The 22,198-nt window shown below is 44.8% G+C and overlaps 1 protein-coding gene across 5 annotated transcripts in view; it reads left to right on the top strand.

Annotated features, from left to right (window-relative positions):
• The window catches only part of LOC135289584 (mucin-4-like), a 68,347-nt gene extending 62,687 nt beyond the window's left edge, over positions 1 to 5,660 (top strand). For 4 of the 5 annotated variants that reach the window (XM_064403305.1, XM_064403308.1, XM_064403306.1 and 1 more), the window contains 9 exons: positions 388 to 1,320; positions 1,459 to 1,518; positions 1,787 to 1,840; positions 2,377 to 2,439; positions 2,967 to 3,695; positions 3,834 to 3,893; positions 4,162 to 4,215; positions 4,751 to 4,813; positions 5,341 to 5,660. In XM_064403305.1, coding sequence (XP_064259375.1) covers positions 388 to 1,320; positions 1,459 to 1,518; positions 1,787 to 1,840; positions 2,377 to 2,439; positions 2,967 to 3,695; positions 3,834 to 3,893; positions 4,162 to 4,215; positions 4,751 to 4,813; positions 5,341 to 5,555 — 2,231 coding nt within the window. In that variant the 3' untranslated portion in view covers positions 5,556 to 5,660. The remainder of the gene's footprint in view (positions 1 to 387; positions 1,321 to 1,458; positions 1,519 to 1,786; positions 1,841 to 2,376; positions 2,440 to 2,966; positions 3,696 to 3,833; positions 3,894 to 4,161; positions 4,216 to 4,750; positions 4,814 to 5,340) is intronic. The other variant, XM_064403307.1, reaches the window with a different exon arrangement.
• The last annotated feature ends 16,538 nt before the right edge of the window (positions 5,661 to 22,198 follow it).

The raw sequence follows: 22,198 nt of genomic DNA, 5'->3' as shown, positions 1-22,198 counted from the left end.
AGCCATCTTCAGAGACAATTTTCAGACAACAAAGGGGTGGTGTAACTAACACAGGAATTAAAGTTTTTGTCCCACTGTACAAGGTTGTTTCCTTGCTTAAAAAACACACCCTAGAAATTATCATGATGGTGTGTAAAATATGTCTGTGAGAATGCGTGGAACAATGTGTCGTTACGATCCTGCCTAGGGCAAGATACTTATGGTAATGCCCTTTGTCTCTTAAAGATTGATATATAATAATTATGGCTCCTGTGTTTCAAATAAGCAACTAAGACAAGAAGCAAACACTTGCAAGTACCTCACATAGGTACTCTTGTGAGGGGTATTTAACAAACAGCAAAAGTAGATTCTCTCCTGATAAGGTTATATGCGTTGTTTTTATTCCAGGACACTGGGGAGGGCCAAGGTACAGAACCTATACTGTGTCTGACTCAGGCTCCAGTATGCCATCCAGCATAAGCTATTCTTCATCTGGAAGTGACTCAGGCTACTTCAGTATGTCACCCAACATAACCTATACTGTGTCTGGAAGCGACTCAGGCTCCAGTATGCCATCCAGCATAAGCTATCCTTCCTCTGGAAGTGACTCAGGCTACTTCAGTATGTCACCCAACAGAACATACACTGTGTCTGGAAGTGACTCAGGCTCCAGTATGCCATCCAGCATAAGCTATTCTTCCTCTGGAAGCGACTCAGGCTACTTCAGTAGGTCACCCAACAGAACCTACACTGTGTCTGGGAGTGACGCAGGCGCCAGTATGCCATCTGGCATAAGCTATCTTTCCTCTGGAAGTGACTCAGTCTTCAGGATGTCACCCAGCAGAACTGACAGTTTCTCTGGAATCAACTCAATCTCCACTATTGCTCCCAGCAGGAGCCATACTCTTTCTGGAAGTGATTCAGTCTTCAGGATGTCACCCAACACATCCTATTCTTTTCCTGGCAGTGACTCAGTCTTCCTTATGCCACCCAACAGAACCTATACTGTGTCTGGAAGCGATTCAGTCTTCAGTATGCCTTCCAGCATAAGCTATCCTTCCTCTGGAAGTGTCTCAGGCTACTCCAGTATGTCACCCAACAGAACCTATACTGTGTCTGACTCAGGCTCCAGTATGCCATCCAGCATAAGCTATTCTTCCTCTGGAAGTGACTCAGGCTATTTCAGCATGTCACCCAACAGAACCTATACTGTGTCTGGAAGTGACTCAGGCTCCAGTATGCCATCCAGCATAAGCTATCCTTCCTCTGGAAGTGACTCAGGCTACTTCAGCATGTCACCCAACAGAACCTACACTGTGTCTGGAAGCGACCTATCCGCCGGTGTGTCATCCTACAGAACCTTTCCTCTCTCTCGAACCAACATTGCCTTTCCTTCCAACCATAACCATTTCCTTTTCATGCGTCTCCTTGGTATTTAAAATTTACCATCTCTGAAGTTAATTTACTGTCTCTCAACAGATTCCTTCCGGCATCCCCAAGGACCCATTTCACCTCGTGGTCCTATTCCTGCTGGTGATGGTAAGTCTGCTTGTCAAGAAATTATAGTCATTTGGATGTGGCTTCAGAGCCAGCATCACCCTTCATGCTGCACAGCTTCTGCAGACAAATACAACCAGTCTTCATTGTAAACACAACGGAGCAATAACACTACTGCCAACATTTAGAAACCGCCATGTCTTGCAACATTTCAGTTCTGTGCATTTCCTTGCTTTTAAACATTTACCTCTTCTGAAGTAATTTTGCTGTCTCTGACCGGAGTATATTTGTATTCCTATTCCCTCCCAAGCTCTTCGTGCACCTCCAGCTCGTGCTCCTCTTCCTTCTCCTCTTCCTCCTGCTGGTAAGTCTGTTTTTCAAGCAATTGTAGTCACCGGGGTCTGCCTTCCTCAACAGCAACTCCCTTCCTGCTGCTCAGCTTCTGTAGGCAAATACAACAACACTTAATGGGAACCATAATGGAGCAATAAAGTTAGCGCAAACAGAAACATTCGAAGGTGCTCTTCAGAACAGAAAGGGGATGCTGAAAGCTAACACAGAGATTAAAATTACTGCTGGAGGATTCCTTTTAAAACGAGTCCTTCATTTGCTCTGATAATTTTGATATTGCCCTGAGTTTAGCTGCTGGGTTGCTTGGATTGTTTTGCTTTTGGGGAGTGGTCGTGGTGAGTGGGTGGGGGTTTGGTTTTTTTTGAATAGCGGGGGGTTTTTTTCTTTCTTTTTTTTTTAAGAACCAAAGGGTTCTTCCTTTCTTTCTCTTATAAACCATTCACATTTTTGTAATAGCTTTTCCTTCCAACCATAACCATTTCAGTTTCCTGTATTTCCTTGCTTTTAAAAATGTACCTGCTCTGAAGTAAATTTCCTTCCTCTGAACAGGGCCTTCTGCCTTTCTCTTTCAACCCCAAGGAGCCAGTACGCCTCGTGGTCCTCCTCCTGATGGTAAGTCTGCTTTTCAAGAAATTATACTCACTTGGATATGGGTTCAGAGACAGCATCCACCTTCATGCTGCACAGCTTCTGTAGGCAAACACAACAGCGCTTTAGGAGAATGGCTTTGGAGCAACACATCTAGTGCAAACAGACATCTTCAGAGACAATTTTCAGACAACAAAGGGGTGGTGTAACTAACACAGGAATTAAAGTTTTTGTCCCACTGTACAAGGTTGTTTCCTTGCTTAAAAAACACACCCTAGAAATTATCATGATGGTGTGTAAAATATGTCTCTGAGAATGCGTGGAACAATGTGTCGTTACGATCCTGCCTAGGGCAAGATACTTATGGTAATGCCCTTTGTCTCTGAAAGATTGATATATAATAATTATGGCTCCTGTGTTTCAAATAAGCAACTAAGACAAGAAGCAAACACTTGCAAGTACCTCACATAGGTACTCTTGTGAGGGGTATTTAACAAACAGCAAAAGTAGATTCTCTCCTGATAAGGTTATATGCGTTGTTTTTATTCCAGGACACTGGGGAGGGCCAAGGTACAGAACCTATACTGTGTCTGACTCAGGCTCCAGTATGCCATCCAGCATAAGCTATCCTTCCTCTGGAAGTGACTCAGGCTACTTCAGTAGGTCACCCAACAGAACCTATACTGTGTCTGGAAGTGACTCAGGCTCCAGTATGCCATCCAGCATAAGCTATCCTTCCTCTGGAAGTGACTCAGGCTACTTCAGTAGGTCACCCAACAGAACCTACACTGTTTCTGGGAGTGACGCAGGCGCCAGTATGCCATCTGGCATAAGCTATCTTTCCTCTGGAAGTGACTCAGTCTTCAGGATGTCACCCAGCAGAACTGACAGTTTCTCTGGAATCAACTCAATCTCCACTATTGCTCCCAGCAGGAGCCAGACTCTTTCTGGAAGTGACTCAGTCTTCAGGATGTCACCCAACACATCCTATTCTTTTTCTGGAAGTGACTCAGTCTTCCCTATACCACCCAACAGAACCTATACTGTGTCTGGAAGCGATTCAGTCTTCAGTATGCCATCCAGCATAAGCTATCCTTCCTCTGGAAGTCTCTCAGGATACTTCAGTATGTCACCCAACAGAACCTACACTGTGTCTGGAAGCAATTCAGGCTTCAGTATGCCATCCAGCATAAGCTATCCTTCATCTGGAAGTCTCTCAGGATACTTCAGTATGTCACCCAACAGAACCTACACTGTGTCTGGAAGCGACCTATCCTCCGGTGTGTCATCCTACAGAACCTTTCCTCTCTCTCGAACCAACATTGCCTTTCCTTCCAACCATAACCATTTCTTTTTCATGCGTCTCCTTGGTATTTAAAATTTACCATCTCTGAAGTTAATTTACTGTCTCTCAACAGATTCCTTCCGGCATCCCCAAGGACCCATTTCACCTCGTGGTCCTCTTCCTGCTGGTGATGGTAAGTCTGCTTGTCAAGAAATTATAGTCATTTGGATGTGGCTTCAGAGCCAGCATCACCCTTCATGCTGCACAGCTTCTGCAGACAAATACAACCAGTCTTCATTGTAAACACAACGGAGCAATAACACTACTGCCAACATTTAGAAACCGCCATGTCTTGCAACATTTCAGTTCTGTGCATTTCCTTGCTTTTAAACATTTACCTCTTCTGAAGTAATTTTGCTGTCTCTGACCGGAGTATATTTGTATTCCTATTCCCTCCCAAGCTCTTCGTGCACCTCCAGCTCGTGCTCCTCTTCCTTCTCCTCTTCCTCCTGCTGGTAAGTCTGTTTTTCAAGCAATTGTAGTCACCGGGGTCTGCCTTCCTCAACAGCAACTCCCTTCCTGCTGCTCAGCTTCTGTAGGCAAATACAACAACACTTAATGGGAACCATAATGGAGCAATAAAGTTAGCGCAAACAGAAACATTCGAAGGTGCTCTTCAGAACAGAAAGGGGATGCTGAAAGCTAACACAGAGATTAAAATTACTGCTGGAGGATTCCTTTTATAACGAGTCCTTCATTTGCTTTGATAATTTTGATATTGCCCTGACTTTAGCTGCTGGGTCGCTTGGATTGTTTTGCTTTTGGGGAGTGGTCGTGGTGAGTGGGTGGGGGTTTGGTTTTTTTTGAATAGCGGGGGGTTTTTTTCTTTCTTTTTTTTTAAGAACCAAAGGGTTCTTCCATTCTTTCTCTTATAAACCATTCACATTTTTGTAATAGCTTTTCCTTCCAACCATAACCATTTCAGTTTCTTGTATTTCCTTGCTTTTAAAAATGTACCTGCTCTGAAGTAAATTTCCTTCCTCTGAACAGGGCCTTCTGCCTTTCTCTTTCAACCCCAAGGAGCCAGTACGCCTCGTGGTCCTCCTCCTGATGGTAAGTCTGCTTTTCAAGAAATTATACTCACTTGGATATGGGTTCAGAGACAGCATCCACCTTCATGCTGCACAGCTTCTGTAGGCAAACACAACAGCGCTTTAGGAGAATGGCTTTGGAGCAACACATCTAGTGCAAACAGACATCTTCAGAGACAATTTTCAGACAACAAAGGGGTGGTGTAACTAACACAGGAATTAAAGTTTTTGTCCCACTGTACAAGGTTGTTTCCTTGCTTAAAAAACACACCCTAGAAATTATCATGATGGTGTGTAAAATATGTCTGTGAGAATACGTGGAACAATGTGTCGTTACAATCCTGCGTAGGGCAAGATACTTATGGTAATGCCCTTTGTCTCTTAAAGATTGATATATAATAATTATGGCTCCTGTGTTTCAAATAAGCAACTAAGATCAGAAGCAAAAACTTGGAAGTACCTCACATAGGTACTCTTGTGAGGGGTATTTAACAAACAGCAAAAGTAGATTCTCTCCTGATAAGGTTATATGCATTGTTTTTATTCCAGGACACTGGGGAGAGCCAATGTACAGAACCTATACTGTGTCTGGAAGTGACTCAGGCTCCAGTATGCCATCCAGCATAAGCTATCCTTCGTCTGGAAATGACTCAATCTACTTCAGTATGTCACCCAGTAGAAGCCTTACTGTGTCTGGAAGTGATTCAGTCTACTTCAGTATGTCTCCCAATGCAGGAACCCCTGGGCAGGTGCTGTCTGGGTGATCGTCTTCCCGAGGGCGGTCTCCTCCCAATCTGGATAACCAACTCCCCCAGACCGCCTTTCGCTCAGTCCTGGATGGAATAAATATACGCTCAAGCAGAAAAAGATGGATGGCTCTTGACTGAAGCATCCAACTGGCTTTTATTGGAGGAACAGTCTAATTTCCAGGGATGGTATGGTCCAAGTGATGTGGAGGGGGCTAGGAGGTCCACAACCGTAATTGAAGGGTCTCAGGATCAAGGAGCCGGGGAAAGAGGGTGCTGCTCTCTCTCACAGAAGCACAGGCCACCCAGGCCCACTGCACTGAGAGCCCCCAGCAGGGGTTGGGGTCATGGTATACAACCAAGGAAGAGTGGGAGGGGTGGGGGTACAAAGAAAGCAGTAACGTTAGGGTCAAACGGAGGAGCTGGGAAGGAGTGACACCACCACTTCCAATGGGGAACAGAGTGGGGAGTGGTTCTGAACAGAGGCCAATGGGTGAACAGGGGGTACAGAGCTTTCTAGAACAGGGGAGTGAGTTCCATTTGCATGACAAGGCTAGATTTACATGAAGGAATGAAGAACCTTGGGAATATGTTAAGAGTTTCTTATCCTGACTTAGAAGGGCATTCATTCCTCGGGCATTCCCACTTCAGTGACTGACCCATGGTCTCCCACATCTCCCGCTTTCTTCTTTCTTAAAAATGCTTTGCCTGTTATCATTTGAAAAGCCTTCTTAAAGCATGAATGGCTATCATGACAATGGTGATGATAATAAGAACCCAGATGAGACTTTAAAATAGAGCCAGCCCACCCAGGGACACTCCAGCACTTAAAAATTTATCAGTCCAGTCAGCCACCTTCTTTTCAGTTTGTATGTCTTTAATTTGGTTCTGAGGCTCTTTGATGGTGGCTTGTCTGGATGTACTTTGGGTAAATAAGTTAAAACCACAAAGAAGTCCTTCGAAGTCTTCACACCCATGGCCATGGGTGAGCAGCAGAAAATCTATGGCCACTCGTTTCTGCAGCATGGCATGCCTGGTGGTCTCCTCATCCGCCAACAGATCTGCTAACGCAGTGGACGTAGCGTTGGCCTGCTTACTAAGCCAGCAGCCCAGGTGAGAAAGCTCACCAAGGGCCTTCACGGCAGCAACCCAAGGCAAGAAGATAGATGCCATGACCCTCTTAGTTTTACTCCCATTTTAAATTTTGCTATCAGAATTTGCATCAAATTCGGTGTATGTTCTTTTTTTGTGGGCCAGTTTTGTGCTTTGTCTCCAATCATGTAATAGAGAGATGTTTGGGGTGAGTCAGCTGGCCAAGGCTGCAGGGGCCCCCTTGCATCATGGAGGGGATCCCTGCCCACACTCCGTCACCATAGATAAGAAACACCCCCAGTGGGAGCAGCCTGGGATAATGGGCGGGCTCAGATAGTATGGTGCTAGTGTAATTGCACCATTCTACTGCATTGTAACATTTGTCATTTGGAGAAACATTCTTTCTGTTTATACTTTGAGGTACTGTTGAATCATGCCAATTTTGTTTCGCTCCGTAATGGAAGTTGATACAATAACTCACCCTGGTGGAGCCCAGCAGATCTAATTCCTGGGGCTCCTGTGGTGCATGCAGAGGATCTTTGTCCATTCGATGACCCAGGTGTCCACAGGTTTGGGTTTTTTACTTACGTACAGATAGTCATTTGGTGACGGGGGACTCCTACCAGGCATGTTGAGAGCGGATCATCTACGCTTCCCATGGCCATGCAAAGACTGTCTTGCTGTAATGACTTTGCCAAAGTGACCCAGCTGTTTTGTTTTGGCTGAGGAACGATCCAGCTGGTGGTCCCTTGTATGCAGGCAAGGGCACTGATGACAACGACAGCAATAGTGGCACTGATACTGCTGTAGGGTGCCCTGGAGGGTATCACAGAAAGAGCCATGCTTCTTCTTTCTCACTGGGTAGTGTTTGCTTGTGGATGGTAAAAACACACATTAATTTTACTTATTTGAAGACATTCTTAAATATTCTTAAGCTCTAACTGACTCCTCCAAGTCTCCCCTTTTTCAAGGGAAGTTTGAGGGAGGGAAAAAGGACTAGTTTTAGGAGGGAAAAGAGGGAGGGGGTAGGGATAAAGGGTTACTGGTAGAGGAATGGTGGAAAAGGCAGGGGTATGTCTGCTTTTGAAATTGACGTAGACGATATTGGTGGGATATATCTATGCGTAGTAAGTGTCCTTGCCACAATGTTGGGGTATGTGAATTTCTTTTTCCTTCATTTCCAAGAGAAAGCTGCTCCTGTGGTCTGGTGGGAGAGAGAGCTAACTTGACATTCATTCAAGGGGTCGTCTTCAGATCTGTGATCTAAGTAGGGCTTGACAAATCTTCTGAGAATCCACTGGGGTCCTGTATCTGTAGAAACACAAGCATACTCTCTTTCCCACATAATTAGAGGGTTTAGCCCTCCAATAATTTTAGATTCAGGATTCTGAACAAGTACCAGAGGTCTTTCTTTGAGGTGTGCATATGTGTTGTTGTGAAAGTGCCTTCAGACCGGGGGATTGGGTTCTTTTTGAGAGCAATTCATAAAGTTCATGACGTAAAGTACTTTGCACAGTCTCTCTTGGGAAGACATAGTGATTGTAGAATCGTGATGCTGTTCTAAGATTTTTTTTTATTTCTTTGTGCAGTCTTTCTAATATAGATTGCCCTGTTGGACTGTGGGGAATGCTGGTGGTATGGGCAATTCCCGACTGTTGGGTAAAGTCCTTAAAATTCTTGGATGTGAAAGCAGGACTGTTATTGGTCTTAATGTTCTTAGGGACACCTAAAGTTGTGAAAGCCACGTAGAGGTGTTTAATGACATCCCTGGTCTTTTCCCCAGCATGGTGTGACACAAACACTGCCCCTGAAAAGGTGTCTACATTTTAGTTTACCAAAAGGTGGGAAATGGGTTATGTCTGATTGCCATATCTCAAGGGCTCCCAAGTCTCATGGACTGATGCCAGCTGCCATCGTTGGCAAAGAGAGGGATTGGCAGTTTGGACACAATTGCCTTGGCCTGTGCTCTGGAGATTTTAAATTGTCAGCTCAAGGCTGGGGCGTTCTGGTGGTAAAAGCAGTGGCTTAATTGAGTTTGTGGAAATATGTCTGGTACAATGTCCGTGGAAGAATTTGTGTTCGTGGCCATAGCTAGCAGGTTGGCTCTCCAATTATCCTGTGTGATGGGCCCGGGTAGATCAGGGTGTGACCTGACGTGCATGATATGGTACAGTTGTTCTTGGTTGGAAAGCAGCCAGATAAGTTCTCAGAGCAAGGTGAACAATTTTTTTTTTGAACCCCTTAACAGGGCATATTCTGCCCACTCGGGTATCCCAGCTACATAAGCCAAATCTGTAACTAAATTGAGAGGCTGCTGGAATTTTCTGAATGCTCTCATGACCACAGGAAGCTCAGTGATCTGAGGGGAACCTTCAACAACCTGGACATTGGATTCCCACCTCCAGGGTCCAGATCTCTCCAAGTGAACACTGACTTGTGCGATTTTTCCAACCTGTCAGTGAACACGGTGAGAGCATTCTTGATTGGAGTTTTATTCTTAAAGGATTTCGGATCCAGATGTAGAGAATCTTTGAAAAACCTGTGTTTTGGGTAGTGGGTTGAAATCTGGCTGGGATAGCTAGCTAGTGCAATTTCAAAGTGCTCTTTAGTCTGAATAAAGAGTCCACTTGATCTAGGTTGAACAGTAAAAAGATGCATGCCGGGTCACACCCTGCAACGGTGTGTAGGCGACATGAGGCTTTGGTAATTAGCTGAGATACCAACTCCTGAGGAGTGGTTGTTTCTTCCGTGGCTGATGCAGAAGAAACAACCACTCGATAATAAGCAATGGGTCCTTGGACACGTCATCCCATTGGAAAATGAGAGTGTGATGGGGTGGTGGCTTACCTAGGATTGCCACGTTCAGCAGGAGGGACCGGTCCATGCAATGGGCCTGACAGGACAATACAGCAGCAGTGACCTTCTCCAGGGCCTGGCACGAGGTGTTAGGGCACGAGGAGAGGCGAGGTCATGGTCGCCATGCAGGAGATCAGAAAGGGGCACCAGCTCTTCAGTGGTGAGGCCCAGGAGTGGTCAGATCCAGGTGATGACTCCACAGATCTGCTGCAGGTCCCACAGGGTGTGTGGGTGGTTTTGGATGGTGAGGTGTTGTAGTAGGGCAGTCCTTCCTGTAATCTGGAATCCTAGGTATTTCCAAGGATTGGAGAGCTGTATCTTGTCAGCTGTGATTTGGAACCCAGCTTTTTCCACAGCTGCTACTGTCTTTTTGAGTGCGGTCCTTAAATATGTTTCAGTGGGTGCGCACACAAGTATATCATCCACGTAGTGTAAAAGAATTGCCTCGAGGAAGAGTTTCCTCACTGGGGACAGTACTTGGGCAACAAAGGTTTGGCAGAGCACAGGGCTGTTTTTCAAGCCCTGAGGCAAGGTGACCCAGTGGTAGTGTTTGTAAGGCTCTTTGCGGTTGATAGACAGTACAGAAAAAGCAAACCTGGGAGCGTCTCCAGGAAACAGCAGGATGTTAAAGAAGCAGTTCTTGATTGCAAGCTGCCAATCTCTTGGAAGCATAGAGGGGGAGGGAAGGCCAGGTTGTAGGGTCCCATGTCTTCTATCACTGCATTTAGTCTGTGCAAGTCTTGGAGCAGGCACCATTTGTCTTTGCCTGGTTTCTTAATGACAAAAATGGGGGTGTTCCAGGGGCTATTCGATGGTACTACGTGCCCCAGGCGCAGCTGCTCTTCAACTAAGTCGTTGAGACATGTAACTTTTCTTCAGGAAGTTCTCGGGATTTCCTCTGCTCAAGATGATCACGAGGTGTGTTAAAAAGTCTCCTTTCCCCAAACAGCTGTCAAAGAAGAGATCAGGAGTCTGTGCCTGTTGTTCTCAAGGCTGTTTATTATTTCTTATCAAAAATGTTCTCTGTCTGGCCTGCTGAGGTCTGTTCTGCAGCTCAGTCTGAGGCACGCTCCCCACCCACGGGGCTGGTGTTGTCTTTTATACTATAAACTATGTATTCAATATTTACACTTATGTCCCAATACCTATCATCTCTGTTAGACAGTGACTTCTACTCTAAACCAATCCCAAAGTGCCACCATCACCAAGAAGATGGAGGCTAGGAAGAAGAAGGGAGAAGAACAAGACAATGCCCAAATTCCTCCATCTTGTGCCCCTAGACCCCCATAGTCAAATTCTTCAAAATTCCACCTTTCACCCTGTGACAACTACTTTTATGCTACTTAAACTTTTGTGACTTATAATTATTCATATAAAGTTGGCAATTTGCTCCCATGGGTTGAGATTGAATTCCCAAGTGTCTTTGGCTTCCTGCCAGGGTCTCCAAGCCCCTGACTGGATTTTGAGCCATCCAGGGCATCCAGAGGAATGTCCTGGGTTCTGACATCTCCCCCTTCTCTTTGCCTCAAAAACACCTCTTTGGCAGCCTCATTCAAGGCCTGCCCAGTGCACTGAAAAATGCATGGCCAAAAGGAGCAGAAGAATTACAAGTCCCATTAAAATGTAAAAAACTATCATCTAACAAAAACTCTGCAACATCACTGATTCTCACACCCATGAAGAAGCCCAAAGTCCACAACCCTCTGTGGGTGAAGCACAAGGGTTGGAATCTCTGCACAGTCCACATCTGTGTGTCTTCTCTGCTTGTCAAATGGTCAGTGTTTTCCTGCTCTTGACAGAGTTTCACATTCTTCACTGAAATCCACCTGGACTTTGCACCTGTTAAAACACAAACAAATCCACGTCCCCGCAGGGACTGGGGGATTTTCTCAAAATCCTGGAGGTGAAGAATGGGTCTTGTTTCCATTTGCAATGTTACATAGAGAAATGTAAGATAACAGTAATTAGGAATGAATTAGATAATACACATAATCAACACCACATATAAAATCATAGAATTACTAAACACTACAAACTGAACTCTTATCCCAGAGTCTGTGACAGCTGACAGGAAATTGGAGAAATCATGTCCGGATTCATGTTTCTTCAAACTCCCTCTGAAAATAGGCTCAGCTCTCATAGATGGTCAAATTGCCAAGTCAAAAGGACTTGAGTACTTTTTGGTGCAGAAAACATCTCAGTTGATTGTCAATCACTCCATCCAAATAGAGCTAGAGCTTAGCCAGAGCCCGAACTCTAATTGGTGGGTATCACTTAACACACTTTTAAACAAGACTCTTAAAAATAACAGTTATAAACACGAAACCTTAGGGTTACAAACCAATCAAACCATCAAATAATTGAATCCTTCTGAAGCTTCTGTCAAGATAGAGATTCTTCAAACACAGCAAACATCTCGAATTCTCTGCTGGAGTACTTTTGAAATAGTAATTGAAAAGAACCACAAGTCAGTCTGGATAAAAAACCCTCAGAAACATACAAATCATTAGGAAACAAAAACATAGGATGCTGAAGAGACACATATCTTGCAGGTGATCATGCAAAGAGATAGGAAAACACATGAAAGCCAGCTGCAAACACCACAACAACACCTCAACAACAATTCTCATCATAAAAATCTGAAGACTCACTCCACCAAATCAACTCATCAACAAGAAGTGCTCAAAGGGGTTAAGACAACTTTCCCAAAGCATTCATCTAACATTAACAACAATCACCATCTATCAGCATTACTTACAAAACCCAAAAATAATAAAGGTTATAAACACAATACTAACAACTCTTAAAACTTTGAATCATTGGGGAACAAACTAATGACCCCACAGATAGGATCTGATTGACCTTTCCCAAATGCTCTGTCTTCCAAGACCTTGGGTAATTGAATCACTACTAATACTTTCATCTTTACATGACATTTTTTCTCCCTGGGAATTATTTTTCACAATAGAAGATTTCTATCTATATCATATTTAGAGTTAACATTAATTTGCATAGGGTTCTCTTTTCTGTCTTTCTGAATCTTGGGCAAAGATGTGGTGCTTTCTCACTTTTCTAATGAAGATTCTGGACAGTTCATTTTCCACCTCTCCATGTCTTCTACATTTGAAGCATGGCCCACCCCAGCAAATGCTGTTGCCATCACTTCTATGGAATTGGCCTGTGGAAGAGCTGGGTGAAGTGCCCCATATAACATCTGCCGCATTTTCTGTGGTGTTGCCACAGCTGGACAAAGCACTGTGAGAATTCTCAGAAGTTTTCCATCCTGCTCTTGAAGAGATTTCCTGGCCTGTTTTTGCTCAGACGCCTGTTTGGATTGCTGCGATGTGCTGGCTGCTGTGGCTGCCCGCAGCTGTGACCGGGCGGTGCCTCAGGACCGTCTGCCCGTGCCCGTCTTCGCCTGCTCGGGCACAGCCTCAGCCTGCGCCACCCCGGGGGTGTGGAAAGGAACGCCCTGGCCCGGCCGCGCCCGCCTGCACCGGCTCTGGAGCAGCCGCGCCCTGGGAACGCTCCCCTCCTCCCGGGATCGCCATCCGCGCTGCCCTGGTCCCGTTCGGGATCCGCCGGGACCCGCGCAGCCCCGATCTGGTTTGGGGTCCGCTCCGCCTGGATCTCCGCTCGGGCTGGTTCCCCCGGCCCTGCGCCAGCACCCGCAGCCAGCGGGAGCATGTCCCGCACCGCCGGTGTCCCTGCCGCGCCCATGGAACGGGAGAAAACCCTCCCTGCTCCGACTTCCAGGTTTCGCGTCATCAGCACGCATCCGCTGTGTCCCGCCGCTGCCGCCGCGCACTGCGGTCCCGCAGTCCCGCGCTCCGCTCCGCCCGGCCCGGCTCCGCTCGGCGCTGCCCCCGCAGCATCCCCCGGACGGGCGCTGGCCGCCCGCCGCTGCCGCCGCTTGTCACCGCTGCCACCGCTGCCGCCTCGGCCGCCCCCGCGGCCCCTCCCGGGCTGCTGCCGGCTGTCCGGTGCCGCCGTCACCATCGCGGCATCCCCAGGCGTCCCCAGGGCTGCTCCACGTATTTATTGTAGGAGGCACAGGGCCTGCAAAGGCTCCCTGGTGTTCAGCAGCCTAGGAAATGCTGAGTCGTGATGACTGGACCTTAGAAGCCCCTCTCTTCTGCCTTTTGGCTTATCTCTCTGTAAGCCCATAGGTCACTTTTCCTCAACCCTTACTATTGGACCATTTCCAAAACTCCTGTATCCTATATAAAGATCTGCTTTTGCCCAGTTTGTTGGAAGATGCTGTCCCTGAGACCTTTGCAAAAGATCAATAAAGGACGCCTCTGTGGAACTTCACACAGCGCTTCTCCTCCCTCTCCCTGTATCTATCAAAGGCACCTGGCAAGCTAAAGAGCTGAAATTACTACTTTATTCATGAGCTGATAATCACCAAAAGAACTAATCACTTAAGAGCTGAGCTTGCTAAGGTTGCCTGCAGCTGGAACCTGCCTATGAATTTGGACATGCTGTGCTGAACAGGACTGTGTTATCCGGAACCAAGGCAGCCGGCTGTGGATACCCTGAAACCTGGCCAAGGCCCACCTTATAATTTATGGGCAGGATTGTTCACCCAGAACCTGACTCACACCACTGCTTAATTAGGAACAACATCTTGTGGTAAAATATCTTTCCAAAAACATCACATACAAACATTCCACATGTTCACAAACACCAGGTACAGAGATTAAGATAAGTATTGTTTCAATTCTTTCTCTGAGTATTCTCACAACTTCCCTAGGACAATGCCTGGGAAAGTTATCTGCTCCTCTCTCTGACTAAACTGTTGCATCCACAGGTCCCTCTTTCAAGCAGAAAGATGCATTTATAATCCTGGGCAGGGTGGGCCCCTTGCAGGAAGGAGAGCAAACACAGCTCAAGCTGGTCCATTTAGCAATATGCCAGTTATCAATCAGACCCTCAATCAGATGCTGACTTAGAATGGTCAGGAAAATTCTCCAACACATATCATTGAATTCTTTACAATCACATCCTTGCAGCCACACGGTCTGCAAGGCCTCCCTGGCAGTCAGTTGCCTAAGATAAGAAATGCCTAGTCACTATGGACCAAAGAAACCCCTCTTCCAGATTTCTGCTAAGAATTGCCAAAAGCATCTTACAATCTCTGCTTTTGATACAGCATATTAAACATCCAAGACAACAGGGAACTGATTAAGCTACCTTCCTAACCCATAAGATATCACTAATCTTGTCACAGGGAACCTGTGGTTCCCTTCCTTCACCCTGCTTTGTGCTGTCACAGCAGCCCTGCCGCAGCACCCTGTGTACCCATCCTCTACACGTGCAGCACCAGGTGGTCCTGCCCTGGGGCCCTTCATTGGTACAGAAAGCACAGCCACCTCGTGGAAAGGGACCCAGGAGACATCAGTACGGGGGCCAGGAGGGGAATCCTGCTCTCTCCCTGCTGTCGCTGTTGCCAGCGACCACGGTGCTTCTTAGCTGGTCTGTTCCCTCTCCTTTTATCAATAGTGTAGCTGTGACAATCCCATCAATCATCAGCTGCAGCATGGAGATGTGAAAATGCCTTCTCTGCTCCTGTTCCTTCTTGACCTTATTCATCCTGTCACTAGGCTGCCTTCCAGTTCCCAAACACGTGTTTGGCATTCCCACCTTGGTGTTGTGACGGAGCTGTGGTGTTCAGAAGCACACAGGATCACTCAGCAGCCACTCAAGCATTATTACAGCTTGGGGCTTTTGGGGTCTGTCCAACCCCAGCTGCCGTAGGTGTCCCGGATAGCGAAGTCCCGCTAAGCGCAACCTGGGCTTCTTTGTGGCAGCTGGGACTGTCTGCGTTTCAGGCTCTCGTGGGTGCCCTTTGCACTGCAAAAGTTTTGAGTTTACTGGGATACTTCAAAACTTCAGAAGAGTTGAACACTTGGTATCAAATTGCCAAGTGAGAGTCTGCCTTTCAGGCCATCTTTTACAGTCTTTGACAAATGGACAGTTACTTCCAAAAGGAAAGATGCATAAAGGCCGATATTGACCCAATGTTCCCTTTGCTTCCCAGATTTCCATCTGATCTACCTCACCAGGAGGGCTGCCCTGCGTGAGAAGAAGGATCTCCCTGCGTAAGAGAGGGAGCCTGTGACCATCAGGCAGGTGGAATCCCTTTGTGTATACATAGACTTATCAATTTCTATAATTCTATCTATATATCCATATAGTTACGTTTATATATGTATAGAGGTGTCTTTACATGTGCATATATATACATCTATATAGTTAAATCTATATATATCGTTATAGAAGAGATAGAGTTATATTAGATATAGTTATAGAGTTATCACAGATATATCACATCCATATAACTCTATCCACAGAGTTATATGGATGTAGTTGCATTTCTAGATTTTGATATTGACATTTATAGATTTATAGAGTAACATTTAGATGCCTACATTTAGACGCTTACATTTACATGCTTACATTTACATGCTTACATTTGGACACCTATATTTAGATGCTTATATTACATGCTTAGACATAGATTTAGAAATGTGCATTGTTATTTAGTTAGAGATATGTGGAAGTTTAGATACATACTTTGAGCTGTATAGGTCTAGGATGCATTTTTACTTCTTTCCCCCTCGGCTGCCTTTTTCACCTCTTGCTTTTCCCCCTGTGCCCCCTGTGTCCCCTCTCCCTGGGCTGGGTCCGAGCTGGCGGCCGGGCCGGGCGCAGCAGCAGTTCCAGCCCTGAGTGTCCCTGGAGCGCTGGGAGCTGCCGGTGGCCCCAGGCACTGTCCCCTGAGGAGCTGCTGAAGGACGGTGAGACTGAGGGGGCTGAGAGGGCTGAGGGGGCAGTGGCGCTGAAGGGATGGTGACCCTGAGCTGCTGCTGGGGCTGAGGGCTGTGGGGCAGCCCAGGGCCATGGTGGCACTGAGGTGACAGGCAAGTGGCACAGGCTGAGGGGGTGGTGGGTCTAAGGGATGGGATGAGTCAGAAGGGACTGAGGGAGGTGAGAGGACTGTGAGGGGCTGAAGAAGCTGAAGGGGGCTGGGGGTTTGCTGAGAGCATGGCGGGGCTGAGGGGATGGAGGGGCCAGCAGGGAGCACAGAGGGCTCTGGGACTGCAGCTCTGCCAGGCCTTGAAACCAATTCCAGAGCCTCCACTTTTGCCACAGCTGTAATGAAGACTTTGAGGAGAGATGGAGACTGCTGGGAGCCAGCAGGGAGAAGCTGAGTGCCAGCAGCAGGAGCAGTGAGCGGGGCCCTGCTGCTGCCAGCCTGGAGAGAGCCCGGGTGAGGCCCCAGGGCCGGGGAGGCAGGGTGGGGCTGAGGCTGGGCTTTAGCCCGCATCAACATCTTAACAGTCTCTTGGCAGTTATTTCTTTTAATCAATTCTTTAACAAGTTTCCTTTTCAATCGTGTATGGTCATCTCAGTGTCTGGTATTTCTTATACATTTCGGCAGCTGCCTCTGTAGTCTCTGGATATTGGGCAGTTTCTGCTTCATGCTCTGGTAATAGTAGGATGTTCTTTGTTTTTCTGTTCCTGTCTCCAGCCTTCAGGTTAAGTTCGAGGTAGTTGAGCGCTCTTTTCATGACGACCCTTGCAATAGATTTCACCCAAATAAGTGGAGTGTTCAGAACTTTTTCTCCAAAGGCATTCCTCTCCAATTATTTCAGGTTCCATATCTCTTCTTCCGGTCTATTATCTGGTCCAAGTCCTTCCCTGTCTAGAATTCTAAGTACATTCTGTGAACTCAAAGGGATCCCTTCTCACAGCCAAACTTCTACCATATGAGTGTCCCTACAAATCCAACAATTAGATATGTTAAACTCATTATTTATTTTCTCCGCTAAACCTAGGAATAGGTTTTTCTCTCATAGAATCTGGATCTCCGCCCCCTTCTTGATTACTCCTTTGATCTCTTTTTCTTTGACTAAATCAATTTCATAAGCCCCATATCTTACTCTTCCCTCAATAGGTTTCTTTTCTGAGTGTATCCATTTTTCTTCCATAGGGCATTCTCCCAACAATTTTTGTTTAAAATTCCCTATATTTTCGAATAGCCAATATATTTTACTGTCCTCTTTATAGGTTGTTAGTGATAAAAAGTTGATAAAATTAGGGCTCGGATTGGTGTGAGTTCTGAGGACAGCAGTCCGAGAGTCTCCTGCATATAGAGGATAGTAACATTTCTCACAGGGTGGTGTTTGTTTCCTCTTTAGTAGCATTCATAAGCAGGAGGATTAACAGAAATGGGGGTCTGGTACACGCCACTCTCCCAACCATGTCTCCCCTCTACAGAGGACCAGCAACTTTTCACCATCCAGTACTTTTTCACCCTTTACCATGTTGTTCTTACTCGTTACTGGTTACTGTTGCGGGAGTCTACCAACCCCTTTTGTATAAACCTGTTTCTTCCATCTTTTAGGGCCTAATTACTAGGTGCATGGGAGGATGCTCTATCTTTCCTCAGAATCTGGAATAAGAAATACCAGAGATTACTACATGTTTTTGACAATACACACTAAAAGTTAAACACCATTTCTCCGGTTTTGACATTAACAATTCATATAATTTTACTCTTATAGGCTAACAAAGTTCTAGTATGATGTATTGATTCAATATCCTACAGTATGTTTAACAAAGTCCTGTCATACTTTGTTAGTTAAATTTTCAGATGGTGTCATTTGGTTGTAGTAGACAATGGTTCCTCAGGTGCAGGAACTGGCCCTTTTACTCAAGAAATAAGAGTGCATCCTCGTTCTTGTGCTCGAACTGCAGTCTTGGTGATCAACAGCACTTGAAATGGACCTTCCCACTTTGGGATTAGCAGCTGCTCTTTCCAGACTTTTATTAACACCCCGTCACCAGGTTGGAATTTATGGATTTTAAAATCCATGGGAGTAGTCTGAGGAAGGTACCCTTTATTCCTTAAATCTTCCAAGGTACAGACTATGGTCTTTATATATTTTCTTACAGCCCACTCTCCTTCTTCATATGTTCCTGTATTACCTGGAGGTGTTAAGAAAGGTAAGCCGAACATCATCTCATATGGAGAAACCCCTCTATCCGCCCTTGGTTTAATCCTTATTCTCATTAATGCCAGAGGGAGACATCTTAACCAATTCATTTTTGTTTCTTCTGTTAATTTTGTGAGAGTTATCTTAAGAGCCTGGTTCATTCTCTCTAGTCTTCCGGAGCTTTGGGGTCTCCATGGGATATGAAACTTCCAAGCGACATGTAGAGCATCTGTGAGTTGTTGTAATATTTTTGCCGTAAAATGTGGACCCCTATCGGAATCAATGGTGTTAATTATTCCGAAAGGTAAGCCAAACATCATCTCACATGGAGAAACCCCTATATCCGCCCTTGGTTTAATCCTTATTCTCATTAATGCCAGAGGGAGACATCTTAACCAATTCATTTTTGTTTCTTCTGTTAATTTTGTGAGAGTCATCTTAAGAGCCTGGTTCATTCTCTCTAGTCTTCTGGAGCTTTGAGGTCTCCATGGGATATGAAACTTCTGAGCGACATGTAGAGCATCTGTGAGTTGTTGTAATATTTTTGCCGTAAAATGTGGACCCCTATCGGAATCAATGGTGTTAATTATTCCGTATTGGGGTATTATCTGTTCTAATAAAATCTTGCTCACTGCTTCCGCAGTTGCTGTCCTTGTTGGATGTTCCTCTACCCAGTGAGTTAGATGGTCTATTATTACAAGTAAGTGCTTATACCTCTGTACTTGTGGCAATTCTGTAAAGTCTACTTGTATACTTTGAAATGGTCTTTTTGCTAAGTGTCTCCCTCCCTGAGGTAATTTTCTCATTGCTTTTCTATTTATTCTCTGGCCTATCATACAATCTCTGGTTATTAGTTTTAGAATTTCCCATATACCAATACATACATAAGTTCTTGTAAAGTGATCATGCAGAGCCTGAGTACCCCAACGGGTTGAGGCATGTAAATCCTCTGATATCTTCCTGGTTAAGGCTTTGTTTAATACTTGCCTACCATCTGGCATTCTCCCTTCCCCTTTTTCATTCTGGGTTGCACCATGGTTTTTTGTAATTCCTCCTGTTCTTTTTCATTAAATATAGGAATCTCTTCCCTTCCCCCTTCCCTTCCCTTCCTCATCCTCGTTTCCCATTTCCTTTAACTTGAAGATCTTTTCTGAATTTTCTATAGCAGCCCTTTTTGCAGCTATTATCTGCTAGATCATTTCCTCTTATTTTCTTGGAATCGCCTTTTTGATGTCCCTTTATATGTACTACTGCAATTTCTTTAGGTCCTTTAAAGGCTTCTAACACTGCCCTTATGAGGCCCTCATGAATTAGGGTTTTTCCCTTTGTGTTGACAAGTCCTCTCTCTGCCCAGATTTTCCCAAAAGTATGTACTACGCCATAAGCATATTTAGAATTGGTGTATATGGTACCACTCTTTTGATCAAGCCATTTTAGCCCTTTTAATAAAGCATACATTTCACAGCATTGTGCAGACCAACTATTGGGAAGGTTCCCTTTTTCTGTAGCTGTCATCATATGTCCATTCACGACAGCATACCCTGATACTCGCTTACCATCTACTACCCGTGATGAACCATCTATAAAAAGTATATCTCCTTCAGGTAAAGGTAGTTCTAATAAGTCTTTTCTAACTTTTATCTACAAATCTATGGTTTCAAGACAGTCATGTTCCAATTCTTCTTTTGGTTCTCCACATAAAAATTGTGCAGGATTTTGAATCCTTGTTGTAGCAAATTCTATATTTTCACTTTTGTTTAATATCAATGTATATTTTGAAAGCCTCCTATCTGAAATCCACCGGCAGGCTTTCTTACTTAGTATACTTTTTAAATCATCAGGGGTATACACCTTGATCTTGTTCCCTAATGTCAATTTGTAACCTTCCTCCACAAGAGTTACAGTTACAGCTACTGCCTGGAGACAAGTGGGCCAACCTCTAACTACTGGATCCAGCAATTTGGAAATATAAGCAATGGGTTTTCACACTCCACACCATTCTTGTACAATGACACCATAAGCTATTCCTTCTTCTACATTAACAAATAGTTCAAATAGTCTATTTAAATCTGGTAGAATCAATACTGGAGCATTTTCTTTCTAGAAACAATTTTTCTTTTAGATCTCCTAAATTTTTCTCATCATCATCTTCATTCCAACTTATGGGCTCATCTTCAACCAATTTATCATATGGGAACTTGACTAATTTTGTGTGACCATCTAGCCATAATTTACAGTACACAATCAAACCCAGTAATTTTCTCACATCTGTTTTTGTTTTAAGTGCTGGCAATGATAGTATTCCCTGAATTCAGTCAGCATTTAATCTCTTATATCCTTGCCCAATTATATGGCCTAGATGCTTTACTTCTGGTTCTACAAATTGTAACTTCTTTTTAGATACTTTTAACCCCTTTTCCCCTAGGAAGTTCAGTAAATTAACAGTTGTTGTTTGTACCTCTTCTTTCTGTTCCCCAGAAATTAATAGATCATCTACATACTGTAGGATCTGAGATCCTCGTTCAGGTGTAAACTGTGTCATTAGTTCTTCTAAGATTTGGCCGAATAGGTTTGGTGACTCCGTGAATCCCTGAGGTAACCTTGTCCATTGCAACTGTTGCTTTCTCCCAGTTTCCTCATCTTCCCGTTCAAATGCAAACCATTTTCTACTTTCTTTCTCAAGCGGGCAGGAATAAAAGGCATCTTTTAAATCTACAACACTAAACCATGTATGTCTCGATGGTCCTTTGCTCAATAAATTATACGGGCAGTCTACTGCTGGATACCGAGTAACAGAGTTTGTTTATTTACTTCCCGTAAATCTTGGACTAATCAGTATGTACCATCGGGTTTCTTTGTAGGTAATATTGGGGTGTTATATGGAGACATGCATGGTTCTAAAATTCTTTCTTTAATTAAGTCTCTAATTACAAGTGTTAATCCTTGTTTCCCTTCTACAGAAATTGGGTATTGTTTAATTCTTATTGGAGGAATGTCAGGTTTCATTTTAATTTCGACGTGTGGAATTTCTAAAAATCCATGACCCCCTCCTTCTGCTCACACTCTCGGATCTATCTCTTTCTCATCTTCTTCTTTTAAAGCCACCGTTCTCACTACCATGTGTTTTTCTTCAGGGACTACCCCTATTTTTAACTGCCCTTGTAAATCCCGGCCTAAGATGTTAGGGTCTAGTTCTGACATATACAGCAAATCTGCATGGCCTTCTCTAAAACTTTCTTTTACAGATACTTCTTCGATAATGGGTACTTCAAAGGGGTTGTTTTCAGCACCTTTAACTTTACATGTTCTATTACTTAATTTACATCCTTTGGGAGTCTTTGAAATACTTGAATGATCTGACGCAGTATCCACTAAAAATTCCATTTCCTCACTCTGAGGGCCAATTTCTAGGTTTACCAGAGGCTCTTTTTGGTGACCAATATCATCCCTCAGAGCGTAGAGCCCCTGACACCCCTCTTCTCTTAGCCTTCTCTCTAAGGTGTCTTGTTCCTGTGCAATAGCTTCATCCAGCCTTCTTTTTCTACAAAAATTCCTGGTGTGTCCCTTCTCACAACAATAAAAGCATATGATATCTGCCCAAGGTGGTCTTCTCTCTGGCCAAGGTGACTCCTTATCTCTGACTGGCTCATACTTTTCTACTTGGCTGATCTTTAAACCCACTTATTCTAGGACCTGTGTACTCACCTT

The sequence above is a fragment of the Passer domesticus genome, chromosome Z (genome assembly GCF_036417665.1).
Source record: "Passer domesticus isolate bPasDom1 chromosome Z, bPasDom1.hap1, whole genome shotgun sequence".
Lineage (NCBI taxonomy): Eukaryota > Metazoa > Chordata > Aves > Passeriformes > Passeridae > Passer > Passer domesticus.
The sequence above is the reverse complement of the archived record's forward strand: the minus strand, read 5'-3'. Positions and strand labels throughout refer to the sequence as shown.